The sequence below is a fragment of the Schistocerca americana genome, chromosome 3 (assembly GCF_021461395.2).
Source record: "Schistocerca americana isolate TAMUIC-IGC-003095 chromosome 3, iqSchAmer2.1, whole genome shotgun sequence".
Taxonomy (NCBI): domain Eukaryota; kingdom Metazoa; phylum Arthropoda; class Insecta; order Orthoptera; family Acrididae; genus Schistocerca; species Schistocerca americana.
Genome location: NC_060121.1, coordinates 187,603,674 through 187,622,619, shown reverse-complemented (window position 1 = coordinate 187,622,619; position 18,946 = coordinate 187,603,674). Strand labels below are relative to the sequence as shown.

Sequence of the window (18,946 nt, the reverse complement as noted above, 5' to 3'; positions counted from 1 at the left end):
CTTGATGCCTCAGGACATGTCCTACCAATCGATCCCTTCTTCTAGTCAAGTTGTGCCACGAACTTCTCTTCTCCCCAATCCTATTCAATACCTCCTCATTAGTTACACGATCTACCCACCTAATCTTCAACATTCTTCTGTAGCACCACATTTTGAAAGCTTCTATTCTCTTCTTGTCCAAACTATTTATTGTCCATGTTTCACTTCCATACATGGCTACACTCCATACAAAAACTTTCAGAAACGACTTCCTGACACTTAAATCTATACTCGATGTTAACAAATTTCTCTTCTTCAGAAATGCTTTCCTTGCCATTGCCAGTCTACATTTTATATCCTCTCTATTTCGACCATCATCAGTTATTTTGCTCCCCAAATAGCAAAACTCCTTTACTACTTTAAGTGTCTCATTTCCTAATCTAATTCCCTCAGCATCACCCGAGTTAATTCGACTACATTCCATTATCCTTGTTTTGTTTTTGTTGATGTTCATCTTATATCCTCCTTTCAAGACACTGTCCATTCCGTTCAACTGCTCTTCCAAGTCCTTTGCTGTCTCTGACAGAATTACAATGTCATCGGCGAACCTCAAAGTTTTTATTTCTTCTCCCTGGATTTTAATACCCACTCCGAATTTTTCTTTTGTTTCCTTTACTGCTTGCTCAATATACAGATTGAATAACATCGGGGATAGGCTACAACCCTTCTAGGATAAGTCGTAAGGTCAGTATTGCCTCACGTGTTCCAACATTTCTACGGAATCCAAACTGATCTTCCCCGAGGTCGGCTTCTACCAGTTTTTCCATTCGTCTGCAAATAATTCGCTTTAGTATTTTGCAGCTGTGACTTATTAAACTGATAGTATGGTAATTTTCACATCTGTCATCACCTGCTTTCTTTGGGATTGGAATTATTATATTCTTCTTGAAGTCTGAGGGTATTTCGCCTGTCTTGTACATCTTGCTCACCAGATGGTAGAGTTCTGTCAGGACTGGCTCTCCCAAGGTCGCCAGTAGTTCTAATGGAATGTTGTCTATTCCCGGGACCTTGTTTTGACTCAGGTCTTTCAGTGCTCTGTCAAACTCTTCACGCAGTGTCGTATCTCCCATTTCATCTTCATCTACATCCTCTTCCATTTCCATAATATTGTCCTCAAGTACATCGCCCTTGTATAGATCCTCTATATACTCCTTCTACCTTTCTGCTTTCCCCTCTTTGCTTAGAACTGGGTTTCCATCTGAGCTCTTGATATTCATACAAGTGGTTCTCTTTTCTCCAAAGGTCTCTTTAATTTTCCTGTAGGCTGTATCTATCTTACCTCTAGCGAGATAAGCCTCTACATCCTTACATTTGTCCTCTAGCCATGCCTGCTTAGCCATTTTGCACTTCCTGTCGATCTCATTTTTGAGACGTTTGTATTCCTTTTTGCCTGCTTCATTTACTGCATTTTTATATTTTCTCCTTTCATCAATTAAATTCAATATTTCTTCTGTTACCCAAGGATTTCTACTAGCCCTCGTCTTTTTACCTACTTGATCCTCTGCTACCTTCACTACTTCATCCCTCAGAGCTACCCATTCGTCTTCTACTGTATTTCTTTCCCCATTCCTGTCAATTGTTCCCTTATGCTGTCCCTGAAACTCTGTACAGCCTCTGGTTTAATCAGTTTATTCAGGTCCCATCTCCTTAAATTCCCACCTTTTTGCAATTTCTTCAGTTTTAATCTACAGTTCATAACCAATAGATTGTGGTCAGAGTCCACATCTGCCCCTGGAAATGTCCTACAACTTAATAGTGTAAATTCGCGTAGTCGTTTGTCTACTGTTTTGTTTTGAACGGCCAGTGTCGGTTGGTCGCAGTCAGTGTGCTCCCTGCCGCCGTTGGATAAGCAGCTGCAGCAGCAAGTCGTATACTCCTAGCTCACTCATTTGTTACATAGTTTAATTCTTAATTTCTTTGCGTGTTTTTGGTTCTTGCATTGTTTAATTCATAAATTTCGGGCGTATTATAGTATTTGAGAGTGTAGCATCGTGTTTTAGTACCTGAATAGTGTAAATTCGCGTAGTCGTTTGTCTACTGTTTTGTTTTGAACGGCCAGTGTCGGTTGGTCGCAGTCAGTGTGCTCCCTGCCGCCGTTGGATAAGCAGCTGCAGCAGCAAGTAGTATACTCCTAGCTCACTCATTTGTTACATAGTTTAATTCTTAATTTCTTTGCGTGTTTTTGGTTCTTGCATTGTTTAATTCATAAATTTCGGGCGTATTATAGTATTTGAGAGTTGTAGCATCGCGTTTTAGTATCTGAATAGTGTAAATTCGCGTAGTCGTTTGTCTACTGTTTTGTTTTGAACGGCCAGTGTCGGTTGGTCGCAGTCAGTGTGCTCCCTGCCGCCGTTGGATAAGCAGCTGCAGCAGCAAGTCGTATACTCCTAGCTCACTCATTTGTTACATAGTTTAATTCTTAATTTCTTTGCGTGTTTTTGGTACTTGCATTGTTTAATTCATAAATTTCGGGCGTATTATAGTATTTGAGAGTTGTAGCATCGCGTTTTAGTACCTGAATAGTGTAAATTCGCGTAGTCTCCTTCCGCCGCCGAGCAGTGTCAGCAGTGCGCAAGTAGCAGCATTACTGAATTTACTAGGCAATCTTGTATTTTAATAACCGTTTAAATTTTGTTGATTTGTTTGCGCTCTCTGTAGATTAGTTCAGACGTTCTTTGCAAAACAGTTTTTAGCATGGATAGGGACTGCAACTGCTGTGTTCGGATGCAGGCTGAGTTGGCATCCCTTCGCTCCCAGCTTCAGGCAGTGTTGGCTTCGGTCACACAGCTTGAGGCTGTTGCCAATGGGCATCACTCTGGGGGTCCGGATGGGGGTTTGTCGGGGACGGCCAGCTCGTCCCATGCATCCCCTGATCGGACTACGACTGTGGTTGCCCGGGATACTGCCCGCATTGAGGCTTATCCCTCACCTGTGGTAGAGTGGGAGGTCGTTTCAAGGTGTGGCAGGGGGCGAAAGACATTCCGGAGGGCTGAACGGAAAGCCTCTCCAGTTTGTCTGACGAACCGGTTTCAGGCTCTGTCTCAGGCTGATACTGATCTTCGGCCTGACATGGCTGCTTGTCCTGTTCAAGAGGTTGCCCCTCAGTCTGCAAGATCCGGGCAGTCGCAGAGGGTGGGCTTACTGGTAGTTGGGAGCTCCAACGTCAGGCGCGTAATGGGGCCCCTTAGGGAAATGGCAGCAAGAGAGGGGAAGAAAACCAATGTGCACTCCGTGTGCATACCGGGGGGAGTCATTCCAGATGTGGAAAGCGTCCTTCCGGATGCCATGAAGGGTACAGGGTGCACCCATCTGCAGGTGATCGCTCATGTCGGCACCAATGATGTGTGTCGCTATGGATCGGAGGAAATCCTCTCTGGCTTCCGGCGGCTATCTGATTTGGTGAAGACTGCCAGTCTTGCTAGCGGGATGAAAGCAGAGCTCACCATCTGCAGCATCGTCGACAGGACTGACTGCGGACCTTTGGTACAGAGCCGAGTGGAGGGTCTGAATCAGAGGCTGAGACGGTTCTGCGACCGTGTGGGCTGCAGATTCCTCGACTTGCGCCATAGGGTGGTGGGGTTTCGGGTTCCGCTGGATAGGTCAGGAGTCCACTACACGCAACAAGCGGCTACACGGGTAGCAGGGGTTGTGTGGCGTGGGCTGGGCGGTTTTTTAGGTTAGATGGCCTTGGGCAAGTACAGAAAGGGCAACAGCCTCAACGGGTGCGGGGCAAAGTCAGGACATGCGGGGACCAAGCAGCAATCGGTATTGTGATTGTCAACTGTCGAAGCTGCGTTGGCAAAGTACCGGAACTTCAAGCGCTGATAGAAAGCACCGACGCTGAAATCGTTATAGGTACAGAAAGCTGGCTTAAGCCAGAGATAAATTCTGCCGAAATTTTTACAAAGGTACAGACGGTGTTTAGAAAGGATAGATTGCATGCAACCGGTGGTGGAGTGTTCGTCGCTGTTAGTAGTAGTTTATCCTGTAGTGAAGTAGAAGTGGATAGTTCCTGTGAATTATTATGGGTGGAGGTTACACTAACCAACCGAACTAGGTTAATAATTGGCTCCTTTTACCGACCTCCCGACTCAGCAGCATTAGTGGCAGAACAACTGAGAGAAAATTTGGAATACATTTCACATAAATTTTCTCAGCATGTTATAGTCTTAGGTGGAGATTTCAATTTACCAGATATAGACTGGGACACTCAGATGTTTAGGACGGGTGGTAGGGACAGAGCATCGAGTGACATTATACTGAGTGCACTATCCGAAAATTACCTCGAGCAATTAAACAGAGAACCGACTCATGGAGATAACATCTTGGACCTACTGATAACAAACAGACCCGAACTTTTCGACTCTGTATGTACAGAACAGGGAATCAGTGATCATAAGGCCGTTGCAGCATCCCTGAATATGGAAGTTAATAGGAATATAAAAAAAGGGAGGAAGGTTTATCTGTTTAGCAAGAGTAATAGAAGGCAGATTTCAGACTACCTAACAGATCAAAACGAAAATTTCTGTTCCGACACTGACAATGTTGAGTGTTTATGGAAAAAGTTCAAGGCAATCGTAAAATGCGTTTTAGACAGGTACGTGCCGAGTAAAACTGTGAGGGATGGGAAAAATCCACCGTGGTACAACAACAAAGTTAGGAAACTACTGCGAAAGCAAAGAGAGCTCCACTCCAAGTTTAAACGCAGCCAAAACCTCTCAGACAAACAGAAGCTAAACGATGTCAAAGTTAGCGTAAGGAGGGCTATGCGTGAAGCGTTCATTGAATTCGAAAGTAAAATTCTATGTACCGACTTGACAGAAAATCCTAGGAAGTTCTGGTCTTACGTTAAATCAGTAAGTGGCTCGAAACAGCATATCCAGACACTACGGGATGATGATGGCATTGAAACAGAGGATGACACGCGTAAAGCTGAAATACTAAACACCTTTTTCCAAAGCTGTTTCACAGAGGAAGACCGCACTGCAGTTCCTTCTCTAAATCCTCGCACAAACGAAAAAATGGCTGACATCGAAATAAGTGTCCAAGGAATAGAAAAGCAACTGGAATCACTCAATAGAGGAAAGTCCACTGGACCTGACGGGATACCAATTCGATTCTACACTGAGTACGCGAAAGAACTTGCCCCCCTTCTAACAGCCGTGTACCGCAAGTCTCTAGAGGAACGGAGGGTTCCAAATGATTGGAAAAGAGCACAGATAGTCCCAGTCTTCAAGAAGGGTCGTCGAGCAGATGCGCAAAACTATAGACCTATATCTCTTACGTCGATCTCTTGTAGAATTTTAGAACATGTTTTTTGCTCGCGTATCATGTCATTTCTGGAAACCCAGAATCTACTATGTAGGAATCAACATGGATTCCGGAAACAGCGATTGTGTGAGACTCAACTCGCCTTATTTGTTCATGAGACCCAGAAAATATTAGATACAGGCTCCCAGGTAGATGCTATTTTTCTTGACTTCCGGAAGGCGTTCGATACAGTTCCGCACTGTCGCCTGATAAACAAAGTAAGAGCCTACGGAATATCAGACCAGCTGTGTGGCTGGATTGAAGAGTTTTTAGCAAACAGAACACAGCATGTTGTTATCAATGGAGAGACGTCTACAGACGTTAAAGTAACCTCTGGCGTGCCACAGGGGAGTGTTATGGGACCATTGTTTTTCACAATATATATAAATAACCTAGTAGATAGTGTCGGAAGTTCCATGCGGCTTTTCGCGGATGATGCTGTAGTATACAGAGAAGTTGCTGCATTAGAAAATTGTAGCGAAATACAGGAAGATCTGCAGCGGATAGGCACTTGGTGCAGGGAGTGGCAACTGACCCTTAACATAGACAAATGTAATGTATTGCGAATACATAGAAAGAAGGATCCTTTATTGTATGATTATATGATAGCGAGACAAACACTGGTAGCAGTTACTTCTGTAAAATATCTGGGAGTGTGCGTACGGAACGATTTGAAGTGGAATGATCATATAAAATTAATTGTTGGTAAGGCGGGTACCAGGTTGAGATTCATTGGGAGAGTGCTTAGAAAATGTAGTCCATCAACAAAGGAGGTGGCTTACAAAACACTCGTTCGACCTATACTTGAGTATTGCTCATCAGTGTGGGATCCGTACCAGGTCGGGTTGACGGAGGAGATAGAGAAGATCCAAAGAAGAGCGGCGCGTTTTGTCACCGGGTTATTTGGTAACCGTGATAGCGTTACGGAGATGTTTAGCAAACTCAAGTGGCAGACTCTGCAAGAGAGGCGCTCTGCATCGCGGTGTAGCTTGCTCGCCAGGTTTCGAGAGGGTGCGTTTCTGGATGAGGTATCGAATATATTGCTTCCCCCTACTTATACCTCCCGAGGAGATCACGAATGTAAAATTAGAGAGATCAGAGCGCGCACGGAGGCTTTCAGACAGTCGTTCTTCCCGCGAACCATACGCGACTGGAACAGGAAAGGGAGGTAATGACAGTGGCACGTAAAGTGCCCTCCGCCACACACCGTTGGGTGACTTGCGGAGTATCAATGTAGATGTAGATGTAGATGAAAACCTGGTTCCTAAATCTCTGCCTTACCATTATATAATCTATCTGATACCTTTTAGTATCTCCAGGATTCTTCCATGTGCACACCCTCCTTTTATGATTCTTGAACCAAGTGTTAGCTATGATTAAGTTATGCTCTGTGCAAAATTCTACCAGACGGCTTAATCTTTCATTTCTTAGCACCAATCCATATTCACCTACTATGTTTCCTTCTCTCCCTTTTCCTACACTCGAATTCCAGTCACCCATGACTATTAAATTTTCGTCTCCCTTCACAATCTGAATAATTTCTTTTATTTCATCATACATTTCTTCAATTTCTTCGTCATCTGCATAGCTAGTTGGCATATAAACTTGTACTACTGTAGTAGGTGTGGGCTTCGTATCTATCTTGGCCACAATAATGCGTTCACTATTCTGTTTGTAGTAGCTTACCCGCATTCCTATTTTCCTATTCATTATTAAACCTACTCCTGCATTACCCCTGTTTGGTTTTGTATTTATAACCCTGTATTCACCTGACCAGAAGTCTTGTTCCTCCTGCCACCGAACTTCACTAATTCCCACTATATCTAACTTTAACCTATCCATTTCCCTTCTTAAATTTTCTAACCTACCTGCCTGATTAAGGGATCTGACATTCCACCCTCCGATCCGTAGAACGCCAATTTTCTTTCTCCTGATAACGACGTCCTCTTGAGTGTCCCCGCCTGGAGATCCGAATGGGGGACTATTTTACCTCTGGAATATTTTAGCTAAGAGGACGCCATCATCATTTAACTATACAGTAAAGCTGCATGCCCTCGGGAAAAATTACGGCTGTAGTTTCCCCTTGCTTTCAGCCATTCGCAATGCCACAACAGCAAGGCCGTTTTGGTTAGTGTTACAAGGCCAGATCAGTCAATCATCCAGACTGTTGCCCCTGCAACTACTGAAAAGGCTGCTGCCCCTCTTCAGGAACCACACGTTTGTCTGGCCTCTCAACAGATACCCCTCCGTTGTGGTTGCACCTACGGTACGGCTATCTGTATCGTTGAGGCACGCAAGCCTCCCCACCATGGTTCATGGGGGGGACTGTCAGGATAATGATACTTAAAAAACAGAGAGATCGTGTAAACAACTATTCCAAAAACCAGGTATTCTTCCACTTCTATGCCAGTACATATTGCAGATACTAAGTTTTACCAAGCTAAATGTTGGCAGCCTCAAGCAGAATCAGGACTATCACCAGCACGACACTAGAGAGAAATACTTGTTGACACTGTTTCCCCATTCCGCCATATTATAAGGTGACAGTGTAAAATGCTTGAGGATTAAACTTTATTATCATCTACCACTAAACATAACAAACATCAACACTCCAGTACATTTTAAAAGAAGCCTTAAGTCGATATTATTGAAATATCCTCTTATAACTTACATAAATATTTCCAACATGATTTTTCTATGTATATATTGGTACACTTATCTGTCTGCACTATAATTTATCCTCAAAACGTAAATTTCAGTAAGGCCTAACTGACTGTTAAAAACTGACCTACTTGTATGTAGTTATTATGTTTATCTAGTAAATCTTAACTATTGTATAAGTATTGTAATGCTCATCTGTTCTTGATTTCATTTTAAATTTATCCACAAATTTTAATTTTAATTAGGCCTTGTTGACTTTAATTTTGATCAAATTTACTTAATTATTTTTTATCATCCCAATGATCACATTTGTGATATAGGATTTGTCAGGATACATCTCAACAACTATATAGCATCTATACAAACAAATTTTCTATGCTGAATTCATATGAAGCTGTCTTATGTTTAATACAATATACAACTAATAAGTGTTTTTATAACGTAATTTCTTATGTGCTTGACAGACCTAGTCCTTGATGTTGTGATTTCATTTGTCACATTAATGATGTCATATATTCTTATATATATATATATATATATATAAAGGGAAATGGATAGGTTGAAGTTAGATATAGTGGGAATTAGTGAAGTTCGGTGGCAGGAGGAACAAGACTTCTGGTCAGGTGACTACAGGGTTATAAACACAAAATCAAATAGGGGTAATGCAGGAGTAGGTTTAATAATGAATAGGAAAATAGGAATGCGGGTAAGCTACTACAAACAGCATAGTGAACGCGTTATTGTGGCCAAGATAGACACGAAGCCCACACCTACTACAGTAGTACAAGTTTATATGCCAACTAGCTCTGCAGATGACGAAGAAATTGAAGAAATGTATGATGAAATAAAAGAAATTATTCAGATTGTGAAGGGAGACGAAAATTTAATAGTCATGGGTGATTGGAATTCGAGTGTAGGAAAAGGGAGAGAGGGAAACATAGTGGGTGAATATGGATTGGGGGACAGAAATGAAAGAGGAAGCCGCCTGGTAGAATTTTGCACAGAGCACAACATAATCATAACTAACACTTGGTTTAAGAATCATGAAAGAAGGTTGTATACATGGAGGAACCCTGGAGATACTAAAAGGTATCAGATAGATTATATAATGGTAAGACAGAGATTTAGGAACCAGGTTTTAAATTGTAAGACATTTCCAGGGGCAGATGTGGACTCTGACCACAATCTATTGGTTATGACCTGTAGATTAAAACTGAAGAAACTGCAAAAAGGTGGGAATTTAAGGAGATGGGACCTGGATAAACTAAAAGAACCAGAGGTTGTACAGAGATTCAGGGAGAGCATAAGGGAGCAATTGACAGGAATGGGGGAAATAAATACAGTAGAAGAAGAATGGGTAGCTTTGAGGGATGAAGTAGTGAAGGCAGCAGAGGATCAAGTAGGTAAAAAGACGAGGGCTAGTAGAAATCCTTGGGTAACAGAAGAAATATTGAATTTAATTGATGAAAGGAGAAAATATAAAAATGCAGTAAGTGAAACAGGCAAAAAGGAATACAAACGTCTCAAAAATGAGATCGACAGGAAGTGCAAAATGGCTAAGCAGGGATGGCTAGAGGACAAATGTAAGGATGTAGAGGCCTATCTCACTAGGGGTAAGATAGATACCGCCTACAGGAAAATTAAAGAGACCTTTGGAGATAAGAGAACGACTTGTATGAATATCAAGAGCTCAGATGGAAACCCAGTTCTAAGCAAAGAAGGGAAAGCAGAAAGGTGGAAGGAGTATATAGAGGGTCTATACAAGGGCGATGTACTTGAGGACAATATTATGGAAATGGAAGAGGATGTAGATGAAGATGAAATGGGAGATACGATACTGCGTGAAGAGTTTGACAGAGCACTGAAAGACCTGAGTCGAAACAAGGCCCCCGGAGTAGACAACATTCCATTGGAACTACTGACGACCTTGGGAGAGCCAGTCCCGACAAAACTCTACCATCTGGTGAGCAAGATGTATGAAACAGGCGAAATACCCTCAGACTTCAAGAAGAATATAATAATTCCAATCCCAAAGAAAGCAGGTGTTGACAGATGTGAAAATTACCGAACTATCAGCTTAATAAGTCACAGCTGCAAAATACTAACACGAATTCTTTACAGACGAATGGAAAAACTGGTAGAAGCCGACCTCGGGGAAGATCAGTTTGGATTCCGTAGAAACACTGGAACACGTGAGGCAATACTGACCTTACGACTTATCTTAGAAGAAAGATTAAGGAAAGGCAAACCTACGTTTCTAGCATTTGTAGACTTAGAGAAAGCTTTTGACAATGTTGACTGGAATACTCTCTTTCAAATTCTAAAGGTGGCAGGGGTAAAATACAGGGAGCGAAAGGCTATTTACAATTTGTACAGAAACCAGATGGCAGTTATAAGAGTCGAGGGACATGAAAGGGAAGCAGTGGTTGGGAAGGGAGTAAGACAGGGTTGTAGCCTCTCCCCGATGTTGTTCAATCTGTATATTGAGCAAGCAGTAAAGGAAACAAAAGAAAAATTCGGGGTAGGTATTAAAATTCATGGAGAAGAAATAAAAACTTTGAGGTTCGCCGATGACATTGTAATTCTGTCAGAGACAGCAAAGGACTTGGAAGAGCAGTTGAATGGAATGGACAGTGTCTTGAAAGGAGGATATAAGATGAACATCAACAAAAGCAAAACAAGGATAATGGAATGTAGTCTAATTAAGTCGGGTGATGCTGAGGGAATTAGATTAGGAAATGAGGCACTTAAAGTAGTAAAGGAGTTTTGCTATTTGGGGAGCAAAATAACTGATGATGGTCGAAGTAGAGAGGATATAAAATGTAGGCTGGCAATGGCAAGGAAAGCGTTTCTGAAGAAGAGAAATTTGTTAACATCCAGTATTGATTTAAGTGTCAGGAAGTCATTTCTGAAAGTATTTGTATGGAGTGTAGCCATGTATGGAAGTGAAACATGGACGATAAATAGTTTGGACAAGAAGAGAATAGAAGCTTTCGAAATGTGGTGCTACAGAAGAATGCTGAAGATTAGATGGGTAGATCACATAACTAATGAGGAGGTATTGACTAGGATTGGGGAGGAGAGAAGTTTGTGGCACAACTTGACCAGAAGAAGGGATCGGTTGGTAGGACATGTTCTGAGGCATCAAGGGATCACCAATTTAGTATTGGAGGGCAGCGTGGAGGGTAAAAATCGTAGAGGGAGACCAAGAGATGAATACACTAAGCAGATTCAGAAGGATGTAGGTTGCAGTAGGTACTGGGAGATGAAAAAGCTTGCACAGGATAGAGTAGCATGGAGAGCTGCATCAAACCAGTCTCAGGACTGAAGACCACAACAACAACAACATATTCTTATACAGTTGAGCAGAGCTATTCACTTATCCTGTAGTGACATTTGTTAGGCATGTGGTTCTTAATCTTCTTATGTGCTTGACAGACATAGTCATTGAAGTAATTTCATTTGTCACATTAATTTAAACATATATTCTTATACAGTTGTGCAGAGATATTAACTTATGCTGTAATAACATTTGTCAAGGATGTGGTTCTTTATATTCTAATACAGTTGAGCATAGAAATTCACTTATACTGTAATAACATCTATCAAGCATGTGATTCTTTATAACAGTTTTCAATTTATCCTCATTTTCCAGCTCTTTGATATGTTTTGGTAGTGCATTAAAAAGTTTGATACCTTGATTACATACATGTTTCTGACTTCAGGTCTTTGTTACAGCTTGTAAGTGGAGATCTCTACATTGTCGTGTACTGTAATTATGGTAGTATGTATTGGTTTTCATTTTGTCCTGATTTCTTTTGATCACCAACAAACATTTCAGAATGTATAATGATGGAATTGTTAAAATTATCAATGCTTTAAAAAGGGGCCTAAAATGTGTTTGAGGTGGGCTCTGGGTCATTATCCAAATAGCGCATTTTTGTAATTTGAAAATCTCATTTAGACGACAATTTGTTTTTCCCAGAATACTATCCCCATAGGATGCAATGGACTGAAAATAGCCAAAATATACTAATCTGGTACAGTCATCACTACAAACTTTTGAAATTATTCTACCAGGTGTACCGGTATGAAATGAGCATTTTTTTTGTGAAAATGAAACTAATTTTGAATTGAAAAGTAAAAACATTTTATTCTAAGTACTGACCATTGTTTCTATACATTTTTACCACCTTTCTGGAAATTTGTGGACACCACGCCAATAGAAATGTTCATCTTTTGAAGCAAACCAATCAGACACCCAATTTTTGACTTCTTTGTAGGAATTGAAGTGTTCCTCAGCCAATGCGTGTCCCATTGATGAAAACAAATGTTAGTTGGAAGGGGTCAAGTCTGGTGAATATGGTGGGTGGGGTAGCAGCTCCCAGCCAATTGTTTTGATTGTATCCTGAACCAGTTTTGCTTTGTGTGCAGGTGCATTGTTGTGTAAAAAAATTACTTTCTTCTGGCCCATTCTGGTCTTTCTTCGATCCATGCATAGTTCAAATTGATCATTTGTTGTCTGTAGTGATTAGTATTCACAGTTTCACCTGGTTTTAGAAGCTCATGATACACCACACCTTTCTGATACCACCAAACACAGCATTGTCTTCTTGCCGAATCGATCTGGTTTTGCAGTTGATGGTGATGGTTGTCCCAGATTAACCCATACTTTTCCCTTTTAGGATTCTTAAAATAAATCCATTTTTCATCGCCAATAACAATTCAATGTAAAATTGATTTTCTTTCATGTCCTTGAAGCAAAATTTGACAAATGGTTTTTCGGTTTTCCGTCTGTCTTTAATTCAATTCATGTGGCACCCATTTTACACACTTTTGGATCTTTCCCATAGCTTTCAAACGGTCATAAATTGTTTGTTGTGCAACATTTAGCATTGCTGCCATTTGCTTCTGATTCGAAGTATCATCTTCATCCAATACTGCTTGCAATTCGGCGTCTCCAAACTTTTTTGGTGGTCTTCCACGTTCTTCATTTCTTACATCAAAATCATTACTTCTGAACCATTGAAACCATCTTTTGCATGTTGCTTCTGATAGAGCATGATCACCATATGCCTCAACAAGAATTCAATGCGACTCTGCAGCACTCTTTTTCAAATGAATACAAAAAATTAATGCTTTCCCCAAATCACCACTTTCTGGTACAAAATTCGACATTGCTAACATGATGAAAACAATTGATGTTGTTTGTTCCATGACTTGATGTATACTAAATATCTTTGACAGATGTCATACCAACCAAACAAAAAAAATTAAGGCTTGTTCACAACAAATGTTCCCTATCGACACATTTGTACCTTAACGCTCATTTCATACTGGTACACCTGGTAAGTACAAAACGCTGAATTTAGTTCTAGTGCTAAGCTCACCACATAGTCCTTCCAGTTTATCTTCTCATCAATGTGCATACCCAGGAATTTTGCACACAGTACTCTTTCAAGTTCCTTGCCCTCCACGGTGGGATTTACATCATAATGTTCACTTATTTTTCCATATTGCACATAAAAAGTTTTTTTTTACATTCAGTGTTAGGTTGTTTGCACTAAACTATTTTTGTATATCTTGTAGGACATGGTCCACAGTACTGTGCAATGACTGCTTCATATCACTAACTATTAAACTAGTATCATCAGCAAATAACATGATACTAGCTTTTCTCTCTGACACCTGAATACCATTAATGTAAACAAGGAACAGCAAGGGGCCTAATACACTTCCTTGGGGTACTCCTACTGTGGCCTCCCTTGGATCTGATCTTAATTTAATTTTTTGGTTAATATTTGGTGCTGTAATTTCAACCACCTGCATCCTCTTATCCAGATATGACTCAAACCACTTTTTTACCAGTCCTCTGATACCTATAACTTCAGCCGGACGGGGTGGCCGAGCAGTTCTAGGCGCTACAGTCTGGAACCGCACGGCCGCTACGGTCGCACGTTCGAATCCTGCCGCGGGCATGGATGTGTGTGATGTCCTTAGGTTAGTTAGGTTTAAGCAGTTCTAAGTTCTAGGGGACTGATGACATTAGAAGTTAAGTCCCATAGTGCTCTGAGCCATTTGAACCATTTGAACCTACAACTTCAAGCTTTACCAAAAGTATGCTGTGGTCAACAGTGTCAAAGGCTTTTGACGGATCTTGACTTATCCTGACTACACTTTTTCCCTCTTCCAATTTACTGATTGTTTCTTTTGTGTATTCCAGTACAGCTGTTTCGGTACTTCTCCCAGCTTGAAATCCATGCTGATTACTGTTTATGAGATTGTGGATATTAAGATAATGTGTGACTCTATATTTCATTAGTATCTCTAAAACCTTAGAGAAAGTTGGGAGAAGTGAGACAGGTCTGTAGTTTTCTATTTTAAGCTTATCACCCTTTTTCAACAGGGGAACAACTTTATAAATTTTCAGTTTCTGTGGAAACACGCCCTCAGCCATTGACAAGTTTGCTATGTGTGCTAATGGTTTCGCTATTTGATTAGTAGTTTTCTTTACTAGTATTATTGGCACCGCATCTATTTCAGCTGACATCTTGGGCTTCAGACTTTTAATCACTTTCAAAACTTCCTTTTTGTTTGTTGGGACTGCCATCATACTGCTGGCTGCCTTGGCTGTTGCTCTCTCAATCTGCTCCCCAAAATTCCAGCTTAATGTCTGGGGTATATTTAAAAAGTAATTATTTATATAATTAGGCATGGCACATTTATCTACCATTTTATTCTTCTCCTCTTTCAGAATAATTTCCTTATCTTTGATAGGTACCCCATTTTCTTTTCTCACAAATTCCCATACTATTTTAGTTTTATTTCTGGACTGTTTTATTTCCATGTCATTACTTAGTAACTTTGCATTTGCAATTACTCTGCAGTATATTTTCCTATACTTTTTTACATATTCTATAAAGTCACTCCCTCAACTCTGAATTGAGTTTTTTCATGTTTTCACATGATTTCTTAATGCCAAGAGTCATCCAAGAACTTGACTTTATGTGTCCAGTAGACTTGATTCTGGTCAGTTTCTTTGGAAAACACATCTCAAAGTTCAAATTCGATGCAAATACACTATATGTCTCATCTGTACTTGTTTGTTTCATAACAGCTAACCAATTTTCATTTTCTAAGATACTTATGAACTAATGACAGCTGTCCACAGAGAAGTTTCTTTTGTAAATATTATTTACACCTTTATCTTCCTTTCACCTTAAAGGGATTTCAATGGTGAGAGCACTGTGGTCAGACAATCCTAAATCTATGTTTGTTACCTCTATGTCGGTTGTTGATATATTTGAGAAAACGTTATCTATGATTCTATTGGAGGTGTTTGTTATTCTAGTTGAATTATTTATGTGTGGTGACATGTTGAAACTCTTTAATATGTCCAAAAATTGCCTTTTTTTGTTGACTTTCAACTAGAAGATTAATATTGAAATCACTGCAAAGAATAATCATAGTTTTTTGTAAAAATATTTAGCAACAATTCTAATTCATCAAAAAAGACTTCTATGTTTCCACATGGTGACCTATACACTGTTATGACTATGACTTTTTTCATCAGGCCATATAGCTGGACAGCACCTGCTTCAAAGAACTTTTCAATACTTAAGTTCTCTGCTTCACATCTCTTTATAAATTCTAACTCTTGTCTAACGTAAATACAGACTCCACCACCTTTTGCAATTTTCCTACTATAATGATTTGCCAGTTTAAATGGATTAATATGAATACTACTAATTTCATGGTACTTACACCAGCGTTCAGTAATACACAAGACATCAGGTTGGGTGTTACTTACTTCTATTTTGAATTCACAATATTTGTTCTTGAGGCACTGTACATTTAGAGTCATAATCTTTAGAAAAGGAGAGTGAGCACTGATGGTATTTCTCCTTTTGTTTAACATTGTTAACTTGGAGTTTTCATTGAGGCCAGATACCAAAAATCCTGTTGTACCACAGGTTTCTTGTTTCTGTTACTTTTCCTACTTGAAATGGATTATGCTGATTGATTGTTTATACTAGCTGTGGCAGCCCGAGTTAACAGTGTTAAACAAAAGGAGAAATGCCATCAGTGCTCACTCCCCTATTCTAAAGATTATGACTCTAAATGTGCAGTGCCTCAAGAGCAAATATTGTGAACTCGAAATAGCACTAAGTAACACCCAACCTGATGTCTTGTGTATTACTGAACAACTTAAGAGTATACTAATACTATATCCTGTAATCTATAACTATCACACAATTGTGTAAGTCTAGGTGTATCTAATTATGTGTTATGTATTTTTTAAATGTTTAACTACTATAATGACTTGTCCCATATCATGTAGTACTCTCTGTACACAAAATGGTTCAGTGGATCAATAAAGAGTGAATGAATAAAGGTATGTCAATAATATGGCCATGACAGATATTACTCATTATTGAAATAGATTCATTTAACAACGTATCAACAATGTTAGTTATGAAATGACATATGAAGATTAGTTTTCTCAATCAGCTTACCTGGATTCATTCCATCTTCGGGTTTAAATCCATACTTGAATGCTTTTGGTGCTGCCCATTCTGATGAAACCAATACATCATGGAATGGCTGATACCAGAAATCATAACCAAATGGTGTTTCATCCTCTTTACTAGCCCACAGTTCTGAAACCAAAGTAAACTTAGTTAAATTTACAGTCTGGTCTTATTGATCATAGTAAAGGAAATAAGAGAGATTTGTACATAAAATGGTACTTAGTGTGCAATCAAAATAGCTGTTGGTTTAAGAGAAATGAACAATTTACTCATAAAGCTATTCATCTCATTACATTTCATGAGTAGATTGCTCAGAAGGATGAACTATATGAACTACTTAAGTGGACGTGTAGACAATTAGAAAGAATTAAGAGATGGATTTCTTAAAGTTGCTTTTCAGCTCTGTCTGCCATACTGCTGAAACTTTTCAGAAATATTTTGTGTACTAAAGGTTTCTTTAAAAAAGAATATCAATCAAAGTCTATTGGAAAAAAAAGTTTTAAAAGTGGCATCACCATGTTGTACATAAAGTCACTACCAGCCCATAATCATATCAGATTAACTCTTGGATCATCAATTATTCTTTCATGTTGTTTCAATAAAAATAACATACAATAATTTTAGGGTCTTAATACAACTCTAAAGGACCTGGATGGTAAAGTGTAATACAAACTGGCCATCTTGTTCAGAACTATGACAATTTAAAGTGTCAAACAGAAACCTATATGAAAGGGTAGGAAGAATGGAAATGCTACAGGATGGCAGCAGAGGCTGCAGAAAGTATGTATGCATCAATTGTGTTGGAGTTTTGGGTGACTAGCGCTGCCTTCATTAAACATCAGCAACTTTATTTCTCATCTCTTCCACTCACCTTCAAGCTTTAGGGGTGGAGTGGAGGCAGAGAGGAAGATATATATTGTATGCCCAATAAGGCGGTCAGTTCATCAGCGGACCTGATAATATAAATACGACTGGTTGCTGAAATGGTGTGCCTGTTGGACTCCAAGAATCAGTCATACACTCATGAATCATTTTGTCATCAGTTATGCTGGGTGAAACTGAAGATTCATTTTAAACATTTTATTTACTCACCTTGAATTTTAATTCTTATACCAAGTTTCTCCTTGCTTTTATCAACTCCCTGTATTGTTTACTCAATTCTCAGTTTCCACCTGCCTTAATGTCCTTTAACTTTTATAACTGCTGTTTGCATTCTGTACAAGTTGCAGATTGCCTTTCACTCCCCATATTTTATACCCGATAATATCAGAATGTCTAAGAGCGTATTCCAGTTAATATCGTTGAAACCTTTTTCTAAACCTACAAATGTTATAAATATTTTGGCCACATAGCCAAGTGGCATATGTATGAAGATTTATAGAAGTAGTACTTACACAATGGAAACATACTAAACTCTATACAAAGGAGACAACCCGCAAATTTGTGAGAATAGTTCCTTTAATCACACCAGAAACCTTAGAATTAGAATAAAAATACTGGATGAAGTTGGTTTGTGGTGCTTGTCTTCTTAATTTGAATTTATTGCCAATGTACAATAATAACCAACTGACATTTAAAAGTTTTTTTTAAAAAAGATGTCTGTGGTGCACAACCCAAAAGTAGGCTACTGGCCTGACTGCAGGTAGGGTGCACTAGGAGAGAGGTGATGATGAGCCCATTGCACCAGCCACACTTTATCCTCAGGAAACATCCCTGGTACTCAATTGATAGCAGGCTGAGTGGACCTGTGGCCATCCTGGTGGGACTGGAACAAGGAAAAAATCTCTATTCATACCTGACTTGAATGTGTCACCTCCAGGGCTAGAGTTTAGTGTCTACCTACTTGACCATGATGGCTTCTGAAAGTTTTAAGAGCACGAAATAAATTTTAAGTGTTTTTAGCCATTACCTCAATGAGCCTGTAGTTCTCAGGTATGGTATAGCTGTAGCATCTTTGATTAGTAATCAAAGTGCCCTCAGTCTTGTGTTTCAATACTATTACCGTTTAAATTTTTTATAAAAAATCATCAGCAGTGGTGAGCAAAGACTTCCTGCATAAGAAGTCACCCTCATTTACCAATGGCCTTGTCAAAGATGGTGGAGGAGTGGACAGAGGTTCAGTGCACTCCTTGCCCTAAAAGGTGGAAGAATCACATCAGCAATGATCAGTGGCAAGGGGATGAAGAAGGCAACGGAAGCTACTGTTGTAAAACAGGTAACATGTATCCACAGGACATATTGCCTGTAATTGAAAAAGAGTCATGATGATCTCTCCACTCGCAGAAGATTCCAGATTAATCCCCCATTCAAATTTCTGTGAGAGGACTGCCAAGGGGGAAGTGACCATGAGAAAAAGATTGAATGACCAACAGAAGGATAGTGTTCTATGTGTCAGGGCATCATAT

General features: G+C 39.7%; 1 protein-coding gene across 1 annotated transcript in view; it reads right to left on the bottom strand.

Moving 5' to 3' along the window:
* The window catches only part of LOC124605962 (methanethiol oxidase-like), a 129,842-nt gene that overhangs the window by 90,004 nt on the left and 20,892 nt on the right, over positions 1–18,946 (bottom strand). Inside the window, exon 4 of the mRNA XM_047137925.1 lies at positions 16,527–16,670. Coding sequence (XP_046993881.1) covers positions 16,527–16,670 — 144 coding nt within the window. The remainder of the gene's footprint in view (positions 1–16,526; positions 16,671–18,946) is intronic.